The sequence below is a fragment of the Phaeodactylum tricornutum genome, chromosome 21 (genome assembly GCF_000150955.2).
Source record: "Phaeodactylum tricornutum CCAP 1055/1 chromosome 21, whole genome shotgun sequence".
Classification (NCBI taxonomy): Eukaryota; Bacillariophyta; class Bacillariophyceae; order Surirellales; family Neidiaceae; genus Phaeodactylum; species Phaeodactylum tricornutum.
The window spans coordinates 614,183-631,933 of record NC_011689.1 but is presented as its reverse complement, the minus strand read 5'-3'; the positions used below and the strand labels follow the sequence as shown (position 1 = coordinate 631,933).

General features: G+C 48.8%; 7 protein-coding genes across 7 annotated transcripts; 6 read left to right on the top strand and 1 right to left on the bottom strand.

The window, feature by feature from the left end:
• Positions 1–135: 135 nt before the first annotated feature.
• Positions 136–4,021, bottom strand: PYC2 (precursor of carboxylase pyruvate carboxylase; the record flags this gene model as incomplete). The annotated part of the gene is made up of 1 exon (XM_002183870.1): positions 136–4,021. The coding sequence occupies exon 1, from the start codon at positions 3,928–3,930 to the stop codon at positions 136–138; it is 3,795 nt and encodes a 1,264-aa protein (XP_002183906.1). The 5' UTR covers positions 3,931–4,021.
• Positions 4,022–5,542: 1,521 nt separating this feature from the next.
• PHATRDRAFT_15768 (predicted protein) lies at positions 5,543–6,257 on the top strand (the record flags this gene model as incomplete). The annotated part of the gene is made up of 3 exons (XM_002183999.1): positions 5,543–5,770; positions 5,862–5,998; positions 6,062–6,257. Coding segments are annotated over 3 exons (561 nt in total), but the record flags the coding sequence as incomplete, so codon positions are not given.
• A 720-nt stretch (positions 6,258–6,977) lies between these two features.
• Positions 6,978–8,721, top strand: PHATRDRAFT_49337 (predicted protein; the record flags this gene model as incomplete). Its single annotated transcript, XM_002183998.1, has 1 exon — positions 6,978–8,721. The coding sequence occupies exon 1, from the start codon at positions 7,075–7,077 to the stop codon at positions 8,719–8,721; it is 1,647 nt and encodes a 548-aa protein (XP_002184034.1). The 5' UTR covers positions 6,978–7,074.
• Positions 8,722–9,440: 719 nt separating this feature from the next.
• PHATRDRAFT_40023 (predicted protein) lies at positions 9,441–11,029 on the top strand (the record flags this gene model as incomplete). The annotated part of the gene is made up of 2 exons (XM_002183997.1): positions 9,441–10,081; positions 10,102–11,029. 2 exons carry the CDS (start codon positions 9,441–9,443, stop codon positions 11,027–11,029), a joined length of 1,569 nt encoding a protein of 522 aa, XP_002184033.1.
• Positions 11,030–12,119: 1,090 nt separating this feature from the next.
• PHATRDRAFT_40022 (predicted protein) lies at positions 12,120–13,565 on the top strand (the record flags this gene model as incomplete). Its single annotated transcript, XM_002183996.1, has 1 exon — positions 12,120–13,565. The coding sequence occupies one exon, from the start codon at positions 12,120–12,122 to the stop codon at positions 13,563–13,565; it is 1,446 nt and encodes a 481-aa protein (XP_002184032.1).
• A 658-nt stretch (positions 13,566–14,223) lies between these two features.
• On the top strand, positions 14,224–15,012 carry PHATRDRAFT_49336 (predicted protein). The gene has a single exon (XM_002183995.1). It carries the CDS (start codon positions 14,277–14,279, stop codon positions 14,931–14,933), a length of 657 nt encoding a protein of 218 aa, XP_002184031.1. The 5' UTR covers positions 14,224–14,276; the 3' UTR covers positions 14,934–15,012.
• Positions 15,013–16,672: 1,660 nt separating this feature from the next.
• Positions 16,673–17,695, top strand: PHATRDRAFT_40020 (predicted protein; the record flags this gene model as incomplete). Its single annotated transcript, XM_002183994.1, has 1 exon — positions 16,673–17,695. One exon carries the CDS (start codon positions 16,673–16,675, stop codon positions 17,693–17,695), a length of 1,023 nt encoding a protein of 340 aa, XP_002184030.1.
• Positions 17,696–17,751: the final 56 nt, after the last annotated feature.

Below are 17,751 nucleotides of genomic sequence, written 5' to 3'. Positions count from 1 at the left end.
AGTACATGAATTTGTGTTTAGAAACCAAACCTTTTCTGTATGGAAGAAATCAGTGTGCTTCCAATTCTGGTGACTTATGTCCTTTAAACCGTGCGTAAAGGGTATGCTTGTGTTGACAAAACGTACTTCTATTGTTTATTCAATCTCAAGGATGAGATCGTCTCCGTTGACCTTGTCGCCCACGTTGACAAGCACACGCTTGATAACACCCGATGCCGTCGCCGGAATTGAGGTTTCCATCTTCATGGCCGACAAGGTCGCTACGGTTTCACCTTCTTGTACGGTGTCTCCTGCTTTAACTTTCAAGCCAACTACCACTCCTGGCATGGACGCGCCGACTTGACCAGGAGCGACCGCCTTTTCGCGAACCGCCGAATCTCCTAACAAGTTCTGGTCCGTTACCGGCATGTACCAGGGTTCACCGTTGACTTCAAAAATGACGGTGCGGGTACCGTCCTCCTTCACGTCTTGGATAGAAACGAGTTCCACGATCAAGGTCTGGCCCTTTGCGATTTCAATTTCAACTTCGTCGCCTACTTGCATTGGGTTGAGGAACAAGCGAGTTGGGAGTTTGCCAACGTCACCGTACAAAGCTTGAAAATCTTTCCATTCCGTGAAGACATCCGGGTACAACGCGTACGAAAGGCAATCCTTCTCGTCAATGTTGGCCTTCCCGAAACGTTTTTCTAGCAACTCACGTTCCTTGTCAAAGTTGTAATCAGGCAAGAACTTTCCGGGTCGTCCTTCGATCGGTTCCAAGTTCCGACTTTGCAATACCTTGTTTCGCAACGGTTCCGGAAATCCCCCTGGAGGGACACCAATATCTCCCTTTAAGTAGTTGATAACCGAGTCAGGAAAAGCCAAAGTATCGGCCTTTTCCAATACCTCATTCGCTTCCAAGTTTTGGGAGACTAAAAACTGTGCCAAGTCACCGACAACCTTGGACGAAGGTGTGACTTTGGGGATGTCACCTAAAATAATATTGGCTTCAGCATACTTCGTTTTGATTTCTGTCCAGCGATCACTCAAACCGAGTTGCTTGGACTGGAAAAGTAGATTGGTATACTGACCGCCCGGAATTTCGTGGAAGTAAACATCAGACGACCCACTCAGTTGCCCCGACTCGAACGGAGCGTACAGCGAACGCACGTCTTCCCAGTACGAATTAAGTGGTGGCAGGTTCGAAAGCTGAATGCCGGTGTCACGCTCGGTTCCCGCCAAGTTGGCCACGAGCGCACCTAGCGAGGGCTGCGATGTCATTCCGGAAAAAGCATCCATTGACGAATCCACAATATCGGCACCGGCTTGTGCAGCAGCCAGCATGGAAGCCACTCCGCTCCCGGCCGTATCGTGTGTGTGTACATGAATAGGAATATCCGGATGGGCTTCGCGTAAGGCACTGACCAATAATGTGGAAGCCTTGGGTGTCAGGAGACCGGCCATGTCTTTGATTGCGAGAGAGTGGACGCCCATGTCGACCAACTCGCTGGCCAAGTTCATGTAGTACTCCAACGAATACTTGCCCTTGGTGGGATCCGCAACGTCTCCCGTGTACGACATGGCACCTTCGACAAAGCCACCGGCTTCTCCGGCTGCGTCGACACCCAACTGAAGATTCTCAATGTAATTCAATGAATCAAACACACGAAAAACATCAACACCCGAATCGTGTGCTTGCTTGCAAAACTTGTGCACGACATTGTCAGCGTAGTTCGTGTATCCAACGGCGTTGGCACCCCGCAGTAACATTTGAAAGGGCACATTGGGTACTTTTTCCCGTAATGCTTCCAGTCTCTCCCAGGGACATTCGCGCAAAAATCGCATGGCCACGTCAAATGTGGCACCACCCCACATTTCTAGGGAAAAGGCGTTAGCGAGAGCCATGTTGGTGTAATCGGCGCTCTTGATGAGTTCTTGCGTCCGCATGCGGGTCGCCAGTAATGACTGGTGCGCGTCACGCCAAGTGGTATCCGTGATAAGCAAACCTTGGTGCTCGCGGACGGCCTTGGCGTAGGCTTTTGGTCCTTGTTCGAGCAACAGATGACGCCAACCGGGTTGATTTGGCGACTCATCGGAAGGAACGGCAGCATTTCCCTCGGAGCGAATCTCGGGAGCGGGAATATCCGCGATGGCGGTGGTACGGGTAAGTTTTTGGGAGTCGGCGCCCAACTCGGGTGGTTGTCCGTTGACGGCCAAGTTGGCCAGATATCGTACCAAACGTTCTGTTGCGAAAGTCTTCCGCGGATCGGCTTGTTCTTCCGACGCAAAGTCGTACATGGACATGCTCGTTTGTTTCAGTTGCGGATTTTCGTCGATAAAGGATGTCGTAACGATACCCGTCTCGAACTCGGGATGCGACAAGACGTTGAGTAAGAATCCAACATTGGTTTTGACTCCCCGAATGCGGCACTCTTGCAAAACACGCTTCATCCGTGCGACCGTTTCCGGAAAGTTCGCACCCAGCGCCGTGTACTTGACAATCATGGAGTCAAAGTAAGGCGTAATAGTCATTCCGGAGTATCCAATGCCGTCCATTCGAACACCCTTACCGGCGGAGTGACGATAGAGGGTTACGGTCCCGGTATCGGGGGCAAAGTCTCGCTCGGGATTTTCCGTCGTCACACGGCACTGGATCGCTACACCACGGGGTTGAATATTCGCTTGAACCAAACCAACTTCCTCCAGCGTAGCTCCGGCGGCAATTTTGATCTGGGCCTGGACCAAATCGATTCCCGTCACTTCTTCCGTGACGGTGTGTTCGACCTGAATGCGGGGATTGACTTCGATAAAGTAAGGACGCAGTTCCGCATCAATCAAAAACTCTACTGTCCCGGCGTTCTTGTACTTGGCTTGTGATGTGAGTCGGACGGCGTATTCATGTAGCTGTGCTCGTAGTTCGTCCGGCAGTGTCCAGGCGGGTGCCATTTCGATAACCTTTTGGTGGCGACGTTGGATACTGCAATCGCGTTCCCACAAGTGTACCACATTGCCGGTCCCGTCTCCAATAATTTGCACTTCAATGTGTCGCGGACGTTCCACGAAGCGTTCAACAAAGACTGCGCCGTCCCCGAAACTCGCGAGCGCTTCACTGCTGGCGGCTTGGAAGAAGGGAATCAAGTCTTCCATACGACGAACCACCCGCATGCCTTTGCCCCCGCCCCCCATGGCAGCTTTGAGAATGACGGGCAATCCGTTGGCTTCGACGAAAGCCGTAACATCTGCTTCGGTTTCCAAAGCACCGTCCGATCCGGGCACGACGGGAACGTCGGCTTCGATGGCGGCTTGTCGGGCGGAGGTCTTATCGGAAAATCGCTGAAGGTTTTCCACCGTTGGTCCAACAAAGGTAATGCTGGCGTCAGCACACGCTTGCGCGAATTCTGGGCTTTCCGACAGAAATCCGTAGCCTGGATGGATAGCATCGACACCAGCATCCAGGGCGAGACGTATTATCTGCGGAATGTCCAAATAGGCCGAAATGGGCGAACTCGTGGGGTTTTTTTTGTCGAGCAAAAAGCTCTGATCGGCCCCCCAACGGTGCTGCGAATAGCGATCTTCGTGTGTGTACATGGCTACCGTACCAGCGTTGAGTTCCGTCGCCGCTCGCATGATACGGACAGCAATTTCGGCGCGATTCGCTGCGAGAATGCGCTGAAAGGGGGGAACATTGCGAACCAGCTTGGAATTGCGTGCGCTGGCCTCAGTAACGACACTGTCGGTTTGGATCGAATCCGTACTTGCATTTGTATCTTTTTCTGAATCTGTACCCGTGGAGACTCGGAGGAGACTGGACAATAAGGATCGGCGTGCCATTGTTGCGGCTGTTTCTATTCCGGCTGGTGTTGTCGCGGTCGTCCAGGATCGTCGTGGGGCAAAGGCTGCCGCCATTGACGGCATGCTTAAGACCAACACGAACACGGCGACACGTCGCATGATTCCCACCCACTGTTGCAGAAGTCGGCTTTCGACCCCCAATGGATTAACGACAGCTTGGGAGATTTACTTGTTACAGATACGAACCGTCGACTATTGTTACTTGACATTAGTGAGAATACCTAAAACATATTCCGTTCCGGATTTTGCAGGCCAAAAGATCGGAACCTTCGATGGTTGGATATACGCAAGGTTTGCGATTCTCTGTTGTGACGTCGAATTGATAGAAGGGCAGACGACGATTCTGACGTGGAAGACGTTCGGCGCTTGCATCGGCGAAATTGCAGGTTGGCATAGGTAACGCTCGCGTTGGCGGACGGAGATACCCGGTATTCTTTGTTCTGTACGTCGCTACGGGTCTCCCCCTCGGAGCATCAAACGCTATCCCTCTCCCTACAGGAGATGCCCCTTTCACCGGGTCAGGGTTATGGAAAGAAGGTTTGGGAGTGTCGTGGTTGGCGACCATGGGGAATTTGGCGTCCCTCTAGAGAGCCGAGCGTCCTCTTTACAGTTCACTTTCCCGTGTCTTTACCACGGTAGTCGGCAAAGTTGATATACCCGCTTATAGTGTATTATAAATCACCTAGCCATCCCAGTCGATCAGTAGGAACCACACGTTGTGTGGAACGGTGTCACATTCCAAACAGTCACGAGTGTGGACTGGGAACGCTTGGCGCTTACTCCCTCGAACGTCATGACTTCCATCTACAGTTATCTCTTTGGGGATTCATCAACATTGACATCCGAAACGGTGTCCAGTAGAGCACCGAAAGGATCAAGTAGTCGCAATTACAGCAATGGCAGCAGTGCGTCTATTGACTTGACCCTGGACGATGGTACCGCCAGAAACGTCCCCGAACGGCAGGATTCGAGAACGACACCAGCCAAGGGACAGTCCAACGAAACCACCGCTCTACTAAATGGAACAACCTTGACGCAATCTACCAGCAATTCGCTCTTTCAAGACACCGTCCAAGAACCTGCCGAGTTGGAACGCTTGCAACGCGATCAAACAGTCACGGCGCAGGATTACTTTTACCCACCGCAGAATCCCAGTATTCAAAGATACTACCGATTCACTTCGACACCCCTAACTCCCGTCATTGCCTTGCACAAGCGTCCCCCAGTCCGTGCCGCGACCAATAGTGCGGGTTACAGCAACGGTGTGACACATGATGGGTACACCACGGGTGGTGGGGGTGTCACCGGTCTCTTGCGTCGATCCGCGGTGGTGCCGTCGCACGGAACCGATCGCAGTGGCGAGTGCATCCTCGTTTCTGTCGGAGGGAGGTCCGGTTGGGCGGCCAAGAACACTACAGCGACACCACAATTGGGTGGCTTCGTCCCGGCCGATACCTTTGCTGCACACGAAGCATGGATGGGTAATCACTTGTTCCTTTGTGGTGGAAAGATCATGCTCGGATCGGATGCACCCAGCTTTTTCCTAACCAATGCCCTCGTCTGCATCGGGGTTACTCTTCATTTTGCCTTTATCTTGCCGCGATTAGCCCGTATCACTCACAATCAATACAATGACGGACAAGAACACGCTTGGTTACTGTCCAACCCTACAGCTATCATGTGGCTCAGTCTTGTACTGGCACTAGGTACCATGGTGACACTCTGGATGACGGCACTCACGGATCCAGGCATTGTACCCTCGGTTTCAAGCCCGGCCAAACCACCCGTGCCACTCATGACCGACGAAAACGGCCTGGATGTGGCGGTTCCTATTGGTGGGCCTTTGGGATATCGCTATTGCTCGACCTGTAACATTTTTCGACCGCCAAGATCCAAGCACTGCAATTCGTGCAATGTTTGCGTTTCCAAATTTGATCACGTAAGTGTCACGTACCGCCGGAGGCGAATTAGTCCGTGTTTTTTTGATTGCCACCCATAGCCATTCACTGATCAACTCTTTTTGTTGACAGCACTGTCCATGGACCGGTTCCTGCATTGGTGAACGCAATCACCGAGCATTCTTTGCATTTTTGTGCTTTATCAGCGGTTTGACAATTCTAGTCACGGCGGCGGCCTTACGGCTTTTTTTGGGCGCCTACCAAATCATGTCCGTAGCCGACAGCCCGGGGATAGGGCCCGTGTACCGAATCAACGTGACAGACTTTCCCAGCGTTGCGGAATACGGAGAGCGCACCTCTCATCGCCTCTGGCAGGCAATGCTAAGCATGCCTATGACGGTTTTGTTTGGAACCTTTACTCTACTCTGTTCCTGGTCGTTGGTCTCCTTATTGTTTTACCACGCTGTCCTCGTTTCCGTTTCGCAAACTACCAACGAAAGAGTACGGGGTGTATACCGATACGGATCGGCCGTCAATGCCACCGACAAGGGATGCTGGTGGAACTGGAGAGGATGTTGTTGTCAACGAACCCCTGTTTCCCGGCTACCCGATGACATGTCGGCCTTGGTCATTGCGGGATCAGTATCAGAATACGTGCTACCGCACGATGCTCCGTTTCCGGTGCCTTTGTCGCCACACCATAACTCCCACGCGTCCTCTCTCAATGACGTGAACCCTGCGGCATGACGCCTCTATAGTTGAAATTGTCGAATATACGTATCTGAAACTGGTGGTGACACATAAATTTTCGCTCTTATCTAGTAGCGCCAAACCTCCTCATTTATACTGGGCAACTCAAGTTTCATTATCAATTTATAGCTCGCTTCATATATGCTGTGTATGCATAGCTTATGAAGGGCAGGAAGGCAACAAAATTCTCTCTGGAGAAAACAAAGTGAGCTGCGAACTAGAGGTGTCGGTACTCACAGTCAAACAACAATCATTGTCCATTACTAACCCTAATTTCGAAATTAGGTACTGTGACGTACTACGACTAGAGGCAATAAATAGAAACAAAAGACGTTATCTCATAATAGGAAGGAAGCGTTACAACAGAAACAACATTTTATTTTGTATGTGGTATATCGACGTTCAAAACCTCAGAAAACTCAGAGTTTGTCATCGAGTTTCAGAGACGGGATAGCGAACGCGTATATTTACGTCTGAGATGCTACAAAGCGGACCTTGCCTTCTTGAAAAGGAATAAGTTGTGAAGGTGTTTGAGAACAAGAGCCCGGAGCTTTCGGAGTATCAGCGCATTGATTGTAATTGCCAAAAACGAAGAATGCCGTTGTTATCCTTTTCGCGTCAGACGAAAGGCCTTCCCAGAACGGGGAAGAGACGAAGTCTTGGACGATTACACCAAGTTTGTTCGTTCCCTTTGGTTCTCCTGGGTTCGCTGTTGGCCTACACACTTTTCAGTAACTCTTCGTTCTTGGTTGGATGGGTGCAGTACATTGATTCGCAAGTCCAGGATCTTGAAATCTCCCAGCTTGCCACAGTCAATTCTGCCGCAGCGAAACAATTACAATCGGCTCAGATACATAACATCACACGCAGTGGACTTCAGTATGGCACAGCGACCGGACAAAATCATTCGAGACACAGCAAAACAGCAGAATCGCCTTTTCAGTCTTTGCAAACGTCACTAGAATCTCAGCGACTTACACCTATCGCTACCAGCTCAACCGTTAGGGGCAATCGCTCCGTCACTGATCTTCCATACGCAGATGCTCGCGACGAAGATGGTTCCTGGGGGTACATCGCCGACGCAACCCAGGTGAGGAGTCGAGTCCTGGCGCTTCTACCCTTAAACCATACACTGCACAACAATGTCACCAGTTTCATACCCATGACGGAATCGGAACAAGAAGAAATATGCCAAAAGCCACCCGGAAGCGGACCGGAGCAAGAATTGGGCTGGAAACTGATGCAGCGTGTTGTCGTCAATGCGCCCGAGCCGAGGTACGCCAACGAGTCTGCAGTCATTGTCGCCAACGAATCTGCAGTCATCGTCACCAACGAGTCTCCAGTCATCGTCACCAACGAGTCTCCAGTCATCGTCACCAACTCGTCCTCCATCTCAGTAAGCCACCACACAGAAACAGCAGCACCCAAAATTCTTTGTGTCGTCTACACGTATGATGCTCATCACGATCGAGTTGCGGCGATTGGTGATACCTGGGGTTGGCGCTGTGACGGCTTTTTGGCCGCCTCCAACCGAACTGTTCCGGAGCTTGGGGCTGTAGATTTGCCCCACGTTGGACCCGAAGCTTACGGCAATATGTGGCAAAAGACGCGTTCTATATTGGCGTACGTGCACGAACACTACATTGCGGAGTACGATTATGTGCATGTGGCAGGAGACGACACGTACGTGATTGTGGAAAATTTGAGAAATTACTTGGAGTTTACGGTAGAGGCAAAACATGGTCGAGACAAAATACCATTATACTTGGGTCAGAGAATTGTTGCGGGGGCTGGTTTCGCATTTGTTTGTGGAGGAGGGGGTCACATTTTGAACCGACTGGCTTTGGACCGTTTCGTCAAAGAAGCACTGCCAACGTGTGAGGCCGACAGAGAAGACCCTGCCGAAGATCGCTGGCTAGGATATTGCTTGAGAGAATTGGGTATTCATCACACGGACACAGTTGATGTTTTCAATCGACAACGATTCCAGAGTATGGATCCCTACTTTGTCGCCTCGAGGAATCCGCAGAGAGGCTTCTGGAAACGACAGTACAAATTGTGGGGGGAGCGCTACGGCTTCAAGTGGGGCATTGACTTAGTTTCGACACAAACCATAACGTTTCACATCATCAAGGGGGCAGGTTGGATGAAGCGCATGCACGTTCTGCTATACCATACGTGCCCCGATGTTACATCCGTGAGTGACGATCGTGATGAAACGAGAACCATTTTACTCTCCTAGCCTACAGCTACCGGATGCAGCGTACACTAAAGCACCTTTGTGCCGTTGGCTCTCATGGCAGGAATCTTTAGACATGAGCATACCGCTTTGTCTTTGCGTTACGAAAGATTTTCATTTTGCCACCGTCGCTGGGAGGCTCAGGTTTGTCCTCGGCAGGCATCACGTTCATGTCCGAAGAAGCAAAACGGTCAATTTTAAAACAGTGTTTCGAGAAGGACCTACCCATTTGATTTGCCATAATGATGCATTGAAATTGAATGACAGCGCATTCGAGTCAAGCGATCTGTTTTTAGATAAAATTGTTAACTGTCCGCGTTTGTTGTAGTTATAGCAAGACCTGATTTGAGATTGCCATCTTTTCAAATGTTTTCTATTATTGGGTTCCTCTACATGTGGCAACTTTTATGGATGGAATTTCCTTAATAATTCTGCAGGGCGAGGCTCTCTCTATTTGATTGACTTTTTATGATCTGCCAGTCGAGTACTTGTGGATTGCATCACTGTTGTCTTCGCGGTAATGTCGGCTATATACGAGGGCATCGCATACAACGTCTTTGGAAAAGCCCAAGAGATTTTCGAACGTTGACATTGTTTTATCTGCATCAACGGTAAGGCGTCGAAGTCTTGAAATTGCCTTTGCCCCCTCTCGGTTCTTGGAGTGGTTGTGGCTTCGATTGTGATGTTGTCTCAACGAAGAGTATGTCTCTGTTCTCTATTTTATGACGCAGATGAAAGCTGGGGCAATTGCAAGTCGCAGACGGCGCCATCGAGCGCCATCATTCCTTGTCCCCCTTCTGGGTGGGTTGGTCACGTATAGCTTGCACATCAATTCTTCATTTTCTTTCACATGGCAGCATAACGCTGATTCACAGGAATTCTCCATGCAGCTTGCCACAGTCAATTCTACCGCAGCGAAACAATTACAATCGGCTCAGATACATAACATCACACGCAGTGGACTTCAGTATGGCACAGCGACCGGACAAAATCATTCGAGACACAGCAAAACAGCAGAATCGCCTTTTCAGTCTTTGCAAACGTCACTAGAATCTCAGCGACTTACACCTATCGCTACCAGCTCAACTGTTAGGGGCAATCGCTCCGTCACTGATCTTCCATACGCAGATGCTCGCGACGAAGATGGTTCCTGGGGGTACATCGCCGACGCAACCCAGGTGAGGAGTCGAGTCCTGGCGCTTCTACCCTCAAACCATACACTGCACAACAATGTCACCAGTTTCATACCCATGACGGAATCTGAACAAGAAGAAATATGCCAAAAGCCACCCGGAAGCGGACCGGAGCAAGAATTGGGCTGGAAACTGATGCAGCGTGTTGTCGTCAATGCGCCCGAGCCGAGGTACGCCAACGAGTCTGCAGTCATTGTCGCCACAATCTGCAGTCATCGTCACCAAAGAGTCTCCAAGCAGTCATCGTCACCAACTCGTCCTCCATCTCAGTAAGCCACCACACAGAAACAGCAGCACCCAAAATTCTTTGTGTCGTCTACACGTATGATGCTCATCACGATCGAGTTGCGGCGATTGGTGATACCTGGGGTTGGCGCTGTGACGGCTTTTTGGCCGCCTCCAACCGAACTGTTCCGGAGCTTGGGGCTGTAGATTTGCCCCACGTTGGACCCGAAGCTTACGGCAATATGTGGCAAAAGACGCGTTCTATATTGGCGTACGTGCACGAACACTACATTGCGGAGTACGACTATGTGCATGTGGCAGGAGACGACACGTACGTGATTGTGGAAAATTTGAGAAATTACTTGGAGTTTACGGTAGAGGCAAAACACGGTCGTGGCAAAGTACCATTGTATTTGGGTCAGCGTGTTTTTTCTGGAGGTGGTTATACATTTGTTGGCGGCGGGCCGGGGTATATTTTAAATCGCTTGGCCTTGCAGCGTTTCATTAAAGAGGCTCTGTCAGCATGTCTGGCTAATCAGCAGGAAGCAGCCGAAGACCGTTCGCTTGGATATTGCTTCAAAACCTTGGAAATTACTACGGAAGATACGGCGGATGCATTTCATCGGCAAAGATTTCACGGTGTGGATCCATACTTTTTGGCGACAAAGAATCCACAGAAAGGCTTCTGGAAACGGTTATACAAGTTTTGGGCCCGCGAACATGGGTACAAATGGGGCATTGGCTTGGTGTCACCACAAACTGTAACTTTTCATCTCATAAAGTCGCCGATTTGGATGAAGCGCATGCATGCTATGCTCTACCATGCCTGTCCGACGGGTACGGCAATGGGTGATCTCCTTCCCAGACCTACGAAGCTGGCGAATATTTCCTGATCCGCAGCTCTTTTAAAACGTAAAAATCAAGAACATGGATTCTCAAGAGGGCTCCATGCCGTGCCGGAATTTGTCGAATCCACCAATGCTTCTTGGCCGGGCTTACCGTGTTTTGAGTTCTCCTTACGAGGAGTTCAATCCTCTGGCTTTCTCGCGAAACAGTGAGAGCCGAAAGGTTTGATGGTATATCATTGCCGTGAAAACGACATGCTCGTCGTCGCAGCGCGATCAACAACTAAATTTTGGCATTCCGTTCAAGACTTTTGACTTGATATTTCCTTTCCATCAAATGCCACATTTTTCAACGAAAGGCGTCGCCCGCACTCACTTGGCTTACATTAATAAATTGACATGATCTATAGGCTACGCTGACTTCGGCTGTCTTGATTGTAACACGTTTGTCCGCCAAGGAGATTGAAACCCTGTGGGTATGCTAACTGTAAGACTCCCAACTGGAAACAATAATATGAAAAAGACCATGAAGTATATAATGTACTGTAAATGATTTTTTCGTTCGTTTGCATCAAAAGGAGATCAAAAAGTCTAAAAACAATTAAATGTAAATGTATAATTGGGGCAACAATCGACGCTGAGACCGATGTATATTTTTCGCTGTACTTACAGAGGATTAAATTTTTACTGTGGGGTCCAAATGTAAATGGGAATAAAATTAAACGACTGCCTATTGGATATAAAATTTACGTATGTAAATGTAGACGGAAAAACCATCGAGTTCGCAATGAAAGAGCGCGTGCCACATGAGTCTCGAGCTCGGGAACGTCTTGAAAGAACGTTACTGGCTGTGAGAGAATTTGAGAACGAGAGTCCCTAATAATCTAGCTAGCGTTGTTTGTGAGATTGTTTCAAGCGAAGACTGCCGCTGCCGTCCTTTTCGCATCAAATGAAAGGCATGCAAAGTGCAGGGAAGACACGAAGCTTTGGACGTCGACAACCAGTGTCTTTTTATCTTGGTTTCTTATTGGGTTCCTCGTTGCTCTACACCTTTTGCACTAATGCGTCTTTCTCCAATCAATGGAAGCAATATATTAATTCACAAGTGCAGGATCTGGTGATCTCCCAGTTTCCTATAATGGACGGTACTGAACACGTTGTGATTAAGCAGTCGGTGAAGATCGAAAACATCACACGCAGTGGACTTCAGTATGGCACAGCGACCGGACAAAATCATTCGAGACACAGCAAAACAGCAGAATCGCCTTTTCAGTCTTTGCAAACGTCACTAGAATCTCAGCGACTTACACCTATCGCTACCAGCTCAACCGTTAGGGGCAATCGCTCCGTCACTGATCTTCCATACGCAGATGCTCGCGACGAAGATGGTTCCTGGGGGTACATCGCCGACGCAACCCAGGTGAGGAGTCGAGTCCTGGCGCTTCTACCCTCAAACCATACACTGCACAACAATGTCACCAGTTTCATACCCATGACGGAATCTGAACAAGAAGAAATATGCCAAAAGCCACCCGGAAGCGGACCGGAGCAAGAATTGGGCTGGAAACTGATGCAGCGTGTTGTCGTCAATGCGCCCGAGCCGAGGTACGCCAACGAGTCTGCAGTCATTGTCGCCAACGAATCTGCAGTCATCGTCACCAACGAGTCTCCAGTCATCGTCACCAACGAGTCTCCAGTCATCGTCACCAACTCGTCCTCCATCTCAGTAAGCCACCACACAGAAACAGTAGCACCCAAAATTCTTTGTGTCGTCTACACGTATGATGCTCATCACGATCGAGTTGCGGCGATTGGTGATACCTGGGGTTGGCGCTGTGACGGCTTTTTGGCCGCCTCCAACCGAACTATTCCGGAGCTTGGGGCTGTAGATTTGCCCCACGTTGGACCCGAAGCTTACGGCAATATGTGGCAAAAGACGCGTTCTATATTGGCGTACGTGCACGAACACTATATTGCGGAGTACGATTATGTGCATGTGGCAGGAGACGACACGTACGTGATTGTGGAAAATTTGAGAAATTACTTGGAGTTTACGGTAGAGGCAAAACATGGTCGAGACAAAATACCATTATACTTGGGTCAGAGAATTGTTGCGGGGGCTGGTTTCGCATTTGTTTGTGGAGGAGGGGGTCACATTTTGAACCGACTGGCTTTGGACCGTTTCGTCAAAGAAGCACTGCCAACGTGTGAGGCCGACAGAGAAGACCCTGCCGAAGATCGCTGGCTAGGATATTGCTTGAGAGAATTGGGTATTCATCACACGGACACAGTTGATGGTTTCAATCGACAACGATTTCACAGTTTCGATCCATACGATTTGGCTTCAAGGAATCCGCAGAGAGGCTTCTGGAAACGGCAGTACAAATTGTGGGGAGAGATGTACGGCCTCAAGTGGGGCATTGACTTAGTTTCGACACAAACCATAACGTTTCATATCATAAGGGGGGCGACTTGGATGAAGCGGGTGCACGCTCTACTTTATTGTACATGTCCTGTGGGTACAGTAATGGGCAATATCCTCTCGCAGGTAATGGATGCAAGTGTAAGCAATAGACGTATATAAGTCAAAGCTAGAAAAGTCGTTGCAAACTACTGAGACTTTTGGATTCGCACTTGTTCGTGTTTCGTTAACCAATAATATTGGAATATTGACAAGCGAATCCATCTTTGAGCGACGGACAAAAAAAAATGTCCACCAACTCCGATGAGGTAGGCTGTGATGATACGTCGTACAGCGACTGCTGTAAAGGAAGGGACGAGAAAGTTGTGGCCTTCAGAATCCAATATTTTTGTTTGGCCCATGGTTCGAAGGTTCTTCGTGCACGTGACAACGTCGGTTTGCCATGAAATATATAATTTCAGGGTCAACGAATGTCCATACCGTTTGTGAGTACCGCTTCGATAAATCCCTTTTTCCAATTTCTAAACACAAGTGACGTACAGCAGTTGCGTCATTGTATGCCCGCCTTGTCCTCGCCCGTTTCCGAATTTACGTTCATAGCTCTCCACAATATTGCAGAATTCGCCTTCTGGCAGGGAGACACCTTGACGTCATTTTATTTAATAAGCTTTGCAACGTGGTGTGGGGTCTTTCTCAGAACACGTCGATTGGAATAATCGAAGGCTGCGTACGACTGCGACAAAGTCCATCGATTTCTCTTTCCCAAACCGAAACACCCCCATCTGCCCGGCTATTCCCCAAACACAACTTTTTACCTTCTCGACGATACAAAAGAAATAGACAAAGGGAAAGCTAGTTGTTCATAATTCGAAAATGAAGACCTACCTGATGACTTTAACTCTCTTGCTCTCAGCACCCGTTCTCGGCGCATCATTTATCGCTATACATCCTATCTCCACTCACTTTTCCACACCGATGACGCTGCTGTCGCCTTCCAAGACAGCGTTGGCGTCTTCCGTTGTAGCGGTTCCTCCCTCGGTAGATTGGCAAGTCCGGAAAGCACAAGACAACGATGTTTTGGAAGTGTACGGTTGGTTTGAGCGAAAAGGAGCTTTTGACTTGTCACTAAGTGGGAATCCACCATCCAAATTGAAGCCTAAAATCGGCCAAACGTTGGCTTCTATCCTTCCCGATTTACCAAACGGCAACGTTCTCTTTGTTGAGCCAGCTGAAGGAGAAGTGACAGGATTTTGCTCCTATAATCTCAAGTATTCCGGTTTTGGTCCACCTATGCTGTGGATGGATGATATTTACGTCGATCAAACCAAGCGCTCCAGGGGGGCCGGACAAGCGCTCATGGAAGCATTGGTGGATGTGGCGCAGTCCTTTTCGTGTACACATATGGCTTGGAAAGTTGACGAACGCAATGAGCGGGGCATGCAGTTTTACGATCGGATAGGTGCCGAAATTACACAAAAGGACGGGACGCTGTACCGCGTGGAATGGATTCCTTCGGAATGGATAGAGTAAAGGTTCGGAGTTTTTCGTATCACAAGACGGCTTATTTTTTGCAATATGCGACCGTCATTTTTGTTGGCCAACATTCTCCCACAAATTGGCTGCAAATTTTGCATTACTTTACAAGGCCTATATTCATTGCTGTCAATAGGACTGTCATTGCGATTGGCATCGGAAGCGCATGTGGTAGACATTGGTAATAGCAATCCAGCATTGTTTTCCAATCCTGCTCTCAACTTATCTATCCAGTAGCTCACTGCTGCTGGGCCTTCAGAAGAGGGGCGTTGCGTACGCGAAATGTCTCTGAAGACACAACTGTCTATTTTTAAGGGTCGCGGTACCTGACAATGGTTCTGTTGAATTTATGCTTGATTGTGAATGAGGCGAACAAATATTATTCTGGAATTTGGGACATCGCTTTGCGTCAGTTCATTGTTTTGTTGGCTTTTAAGTTGGGTGAATGATGCTCACAGTTCTTGATGCAGTGTCTCGAATATTTTTAATTAGATAGTTGAATTATTCTAACATACCACAAGATGTCGTACACTATGTCATTCTGTGCCTTCGCCGTCCAAGACATCACCGTCAATCACAATCGGATCACTGGTCAACCTTTGTTGGTAGAAAACTGCAACGATAACGGGCTAAAACGTGTCTGTGGGACCAAAGGATTGTAGATACGATAAAAAGACGTAAAACAAAGACTTATAAGCATAAACCCAAGATGAAAAGGATAATGAACCCCGATATGCTTGCTGTAGGGTTTTTCTATTGGAGTTACGTGTCAGCTCGCAAACTGGTCGGCTTGCGGACAAGAATTTCTGTTTGGCGTTTTTGTTCTCCTTTGAAAGTATCATACGTAGCAACAAGGACATTCCGTGGCCAGGCTACGGTGAGAGTGTGGCCGACGTGGAGAATCGTGCCATGAAAGGACTGGAGCAGTTACTGAGAGATTTCCCTGCCTGTGATCATTTGTGTATTCTCGGTCACAGTCACTTCAACAAAATATTGCTGACTTCATTGCTCGGTCGGCACGACCAGCTGGTGGGCAACCAGGGAAGTACTTGCGTTAATGTGATGGACGTTGATCCGGATGGCAAATGGAAAATCCGCCTCGTTAATTATCTTGGTCACGTGAAGAGCGAGTTGGTCTGGGAGTAGCTGTTGGCTTACCACGGCATGAGTATGTTGGCGGACTGTAAGCGTCCCTTTCTCACAGTCAATAAAAATGAAAGAAACGATGATCAACTCAAACCTCCTACTTACTGTAAGTGCTAATTTGAAAGACTCACTTGTCTAGCTACATCTTCCTTCGCCGTTTACATCAAAGTACGTAGCAAATGCACGAGCTACACTCCCCAATCACCGCTTTATTTGGGGTAAACACCGAATTTACAATTACTGTAAAGCGGAATCGTAGAGAGTATTGCGATCCACGGCTGGCATGAATAATAAACAAAGAAATTCGTCCACATTTTTTTTGAGGTTTTGCTCGGTCAGTCCAGTACCCGATTCGATTTGTTTAGAATTAGAAAGACTACAACCCGGATGTTTATAAAAAGTATGTAGGCAGCTAGGCAGGTAGGCAGTTAGATATTACTCGTGTTGGCTGATTCCCAAAGTGCCAGTTGATATTCCTCTGGGGAAACGATGGTCATTTTGTTTTGATGTTCACAGCCGAGTCAATCTGTCGTCACACCATGATTTCGACGCACTACTACAGATAAAAGAGCAAGATTTTCATCCCACCCATGATGGCCACCGTGTACTCCATACAGACAACAAAGGTCTGGACCACACGTCTTCTTATTGCTGTGATCGTCGCACAATGGGTACTTTTTGCCAGGATCGGATCCAACAGTAATTTGTCTTCGACCACACGGGACTCCAGCTCCTTTGCCGTCCACTGTCCCGGCGAAAGGTCCCCTTACGGACAAGTATGGAGCGGCGCCGCCATTGGACTATTCTTCCAAAGGGAAGATTGGACAGCCGTACCGTACGACGTTTACATCAGTAATATCTTGACTCGGATACCGCACGATTGGGTCGTACAGATTCTGGTGAATGACATCGAATGGTTCGAGTCCCTAGTGCTGGAATATCATCGGGGCGTCAAGAGAATGATTAGAGAGCATCCTCGAGTAGAACTCAAAAGCCTTCCACCACGTTTGCATTACGTGGAAGCCGCCGCCGTTTGGAATGATCCTTGGGTGTGGCAGCAGGCGGCAGCCGATCGCGTTCTCACCTTCCAGGGACATGGTGTATTATGTTCTAATGCGCAACACTACGTCCACGACTTTGACCATCTAGATTACGTTGCCATACCGTGGAACAAATTGGATGGTCGTGGGGGTTCGGCAACTAGCTTTTCTATACAGAATCGACGGGCAATACTACAAGCTATGGAGTACAACTGGCAGCAAAACAACCTAAACATGGCGACTGAACAAGCCATGGTGGCCACCCTATTGGAAATGAATCGACAAATTGGCACTAACTTTAGCGTCGCTTCTCCAGAAGAGACAAACTGGTTTGGGGGAATCACTCAATACAAAACTGTGAATAATTCACAAGCCATTGACGATGATTCGGACCATTGTCCCCTGGCGGTATTGATCAACGTACAGCAAGTTGATCCTCAAGCTTTCAAATGTGCAGAACTCAAATTCTTGCTGCCAGCTATTGGCCCAGAGTGCTTAGGTCGCAACGTCAACAAAACGCTCTGTGCCGAATCTTTGCATCTGGATCTTCCTACGTGTATGGGTGAGCAATAGTTGACGTTGAGCTGAGGTCGGTGTTGTTCTCTGTTTCAAAGAAACTTTGGCAAATA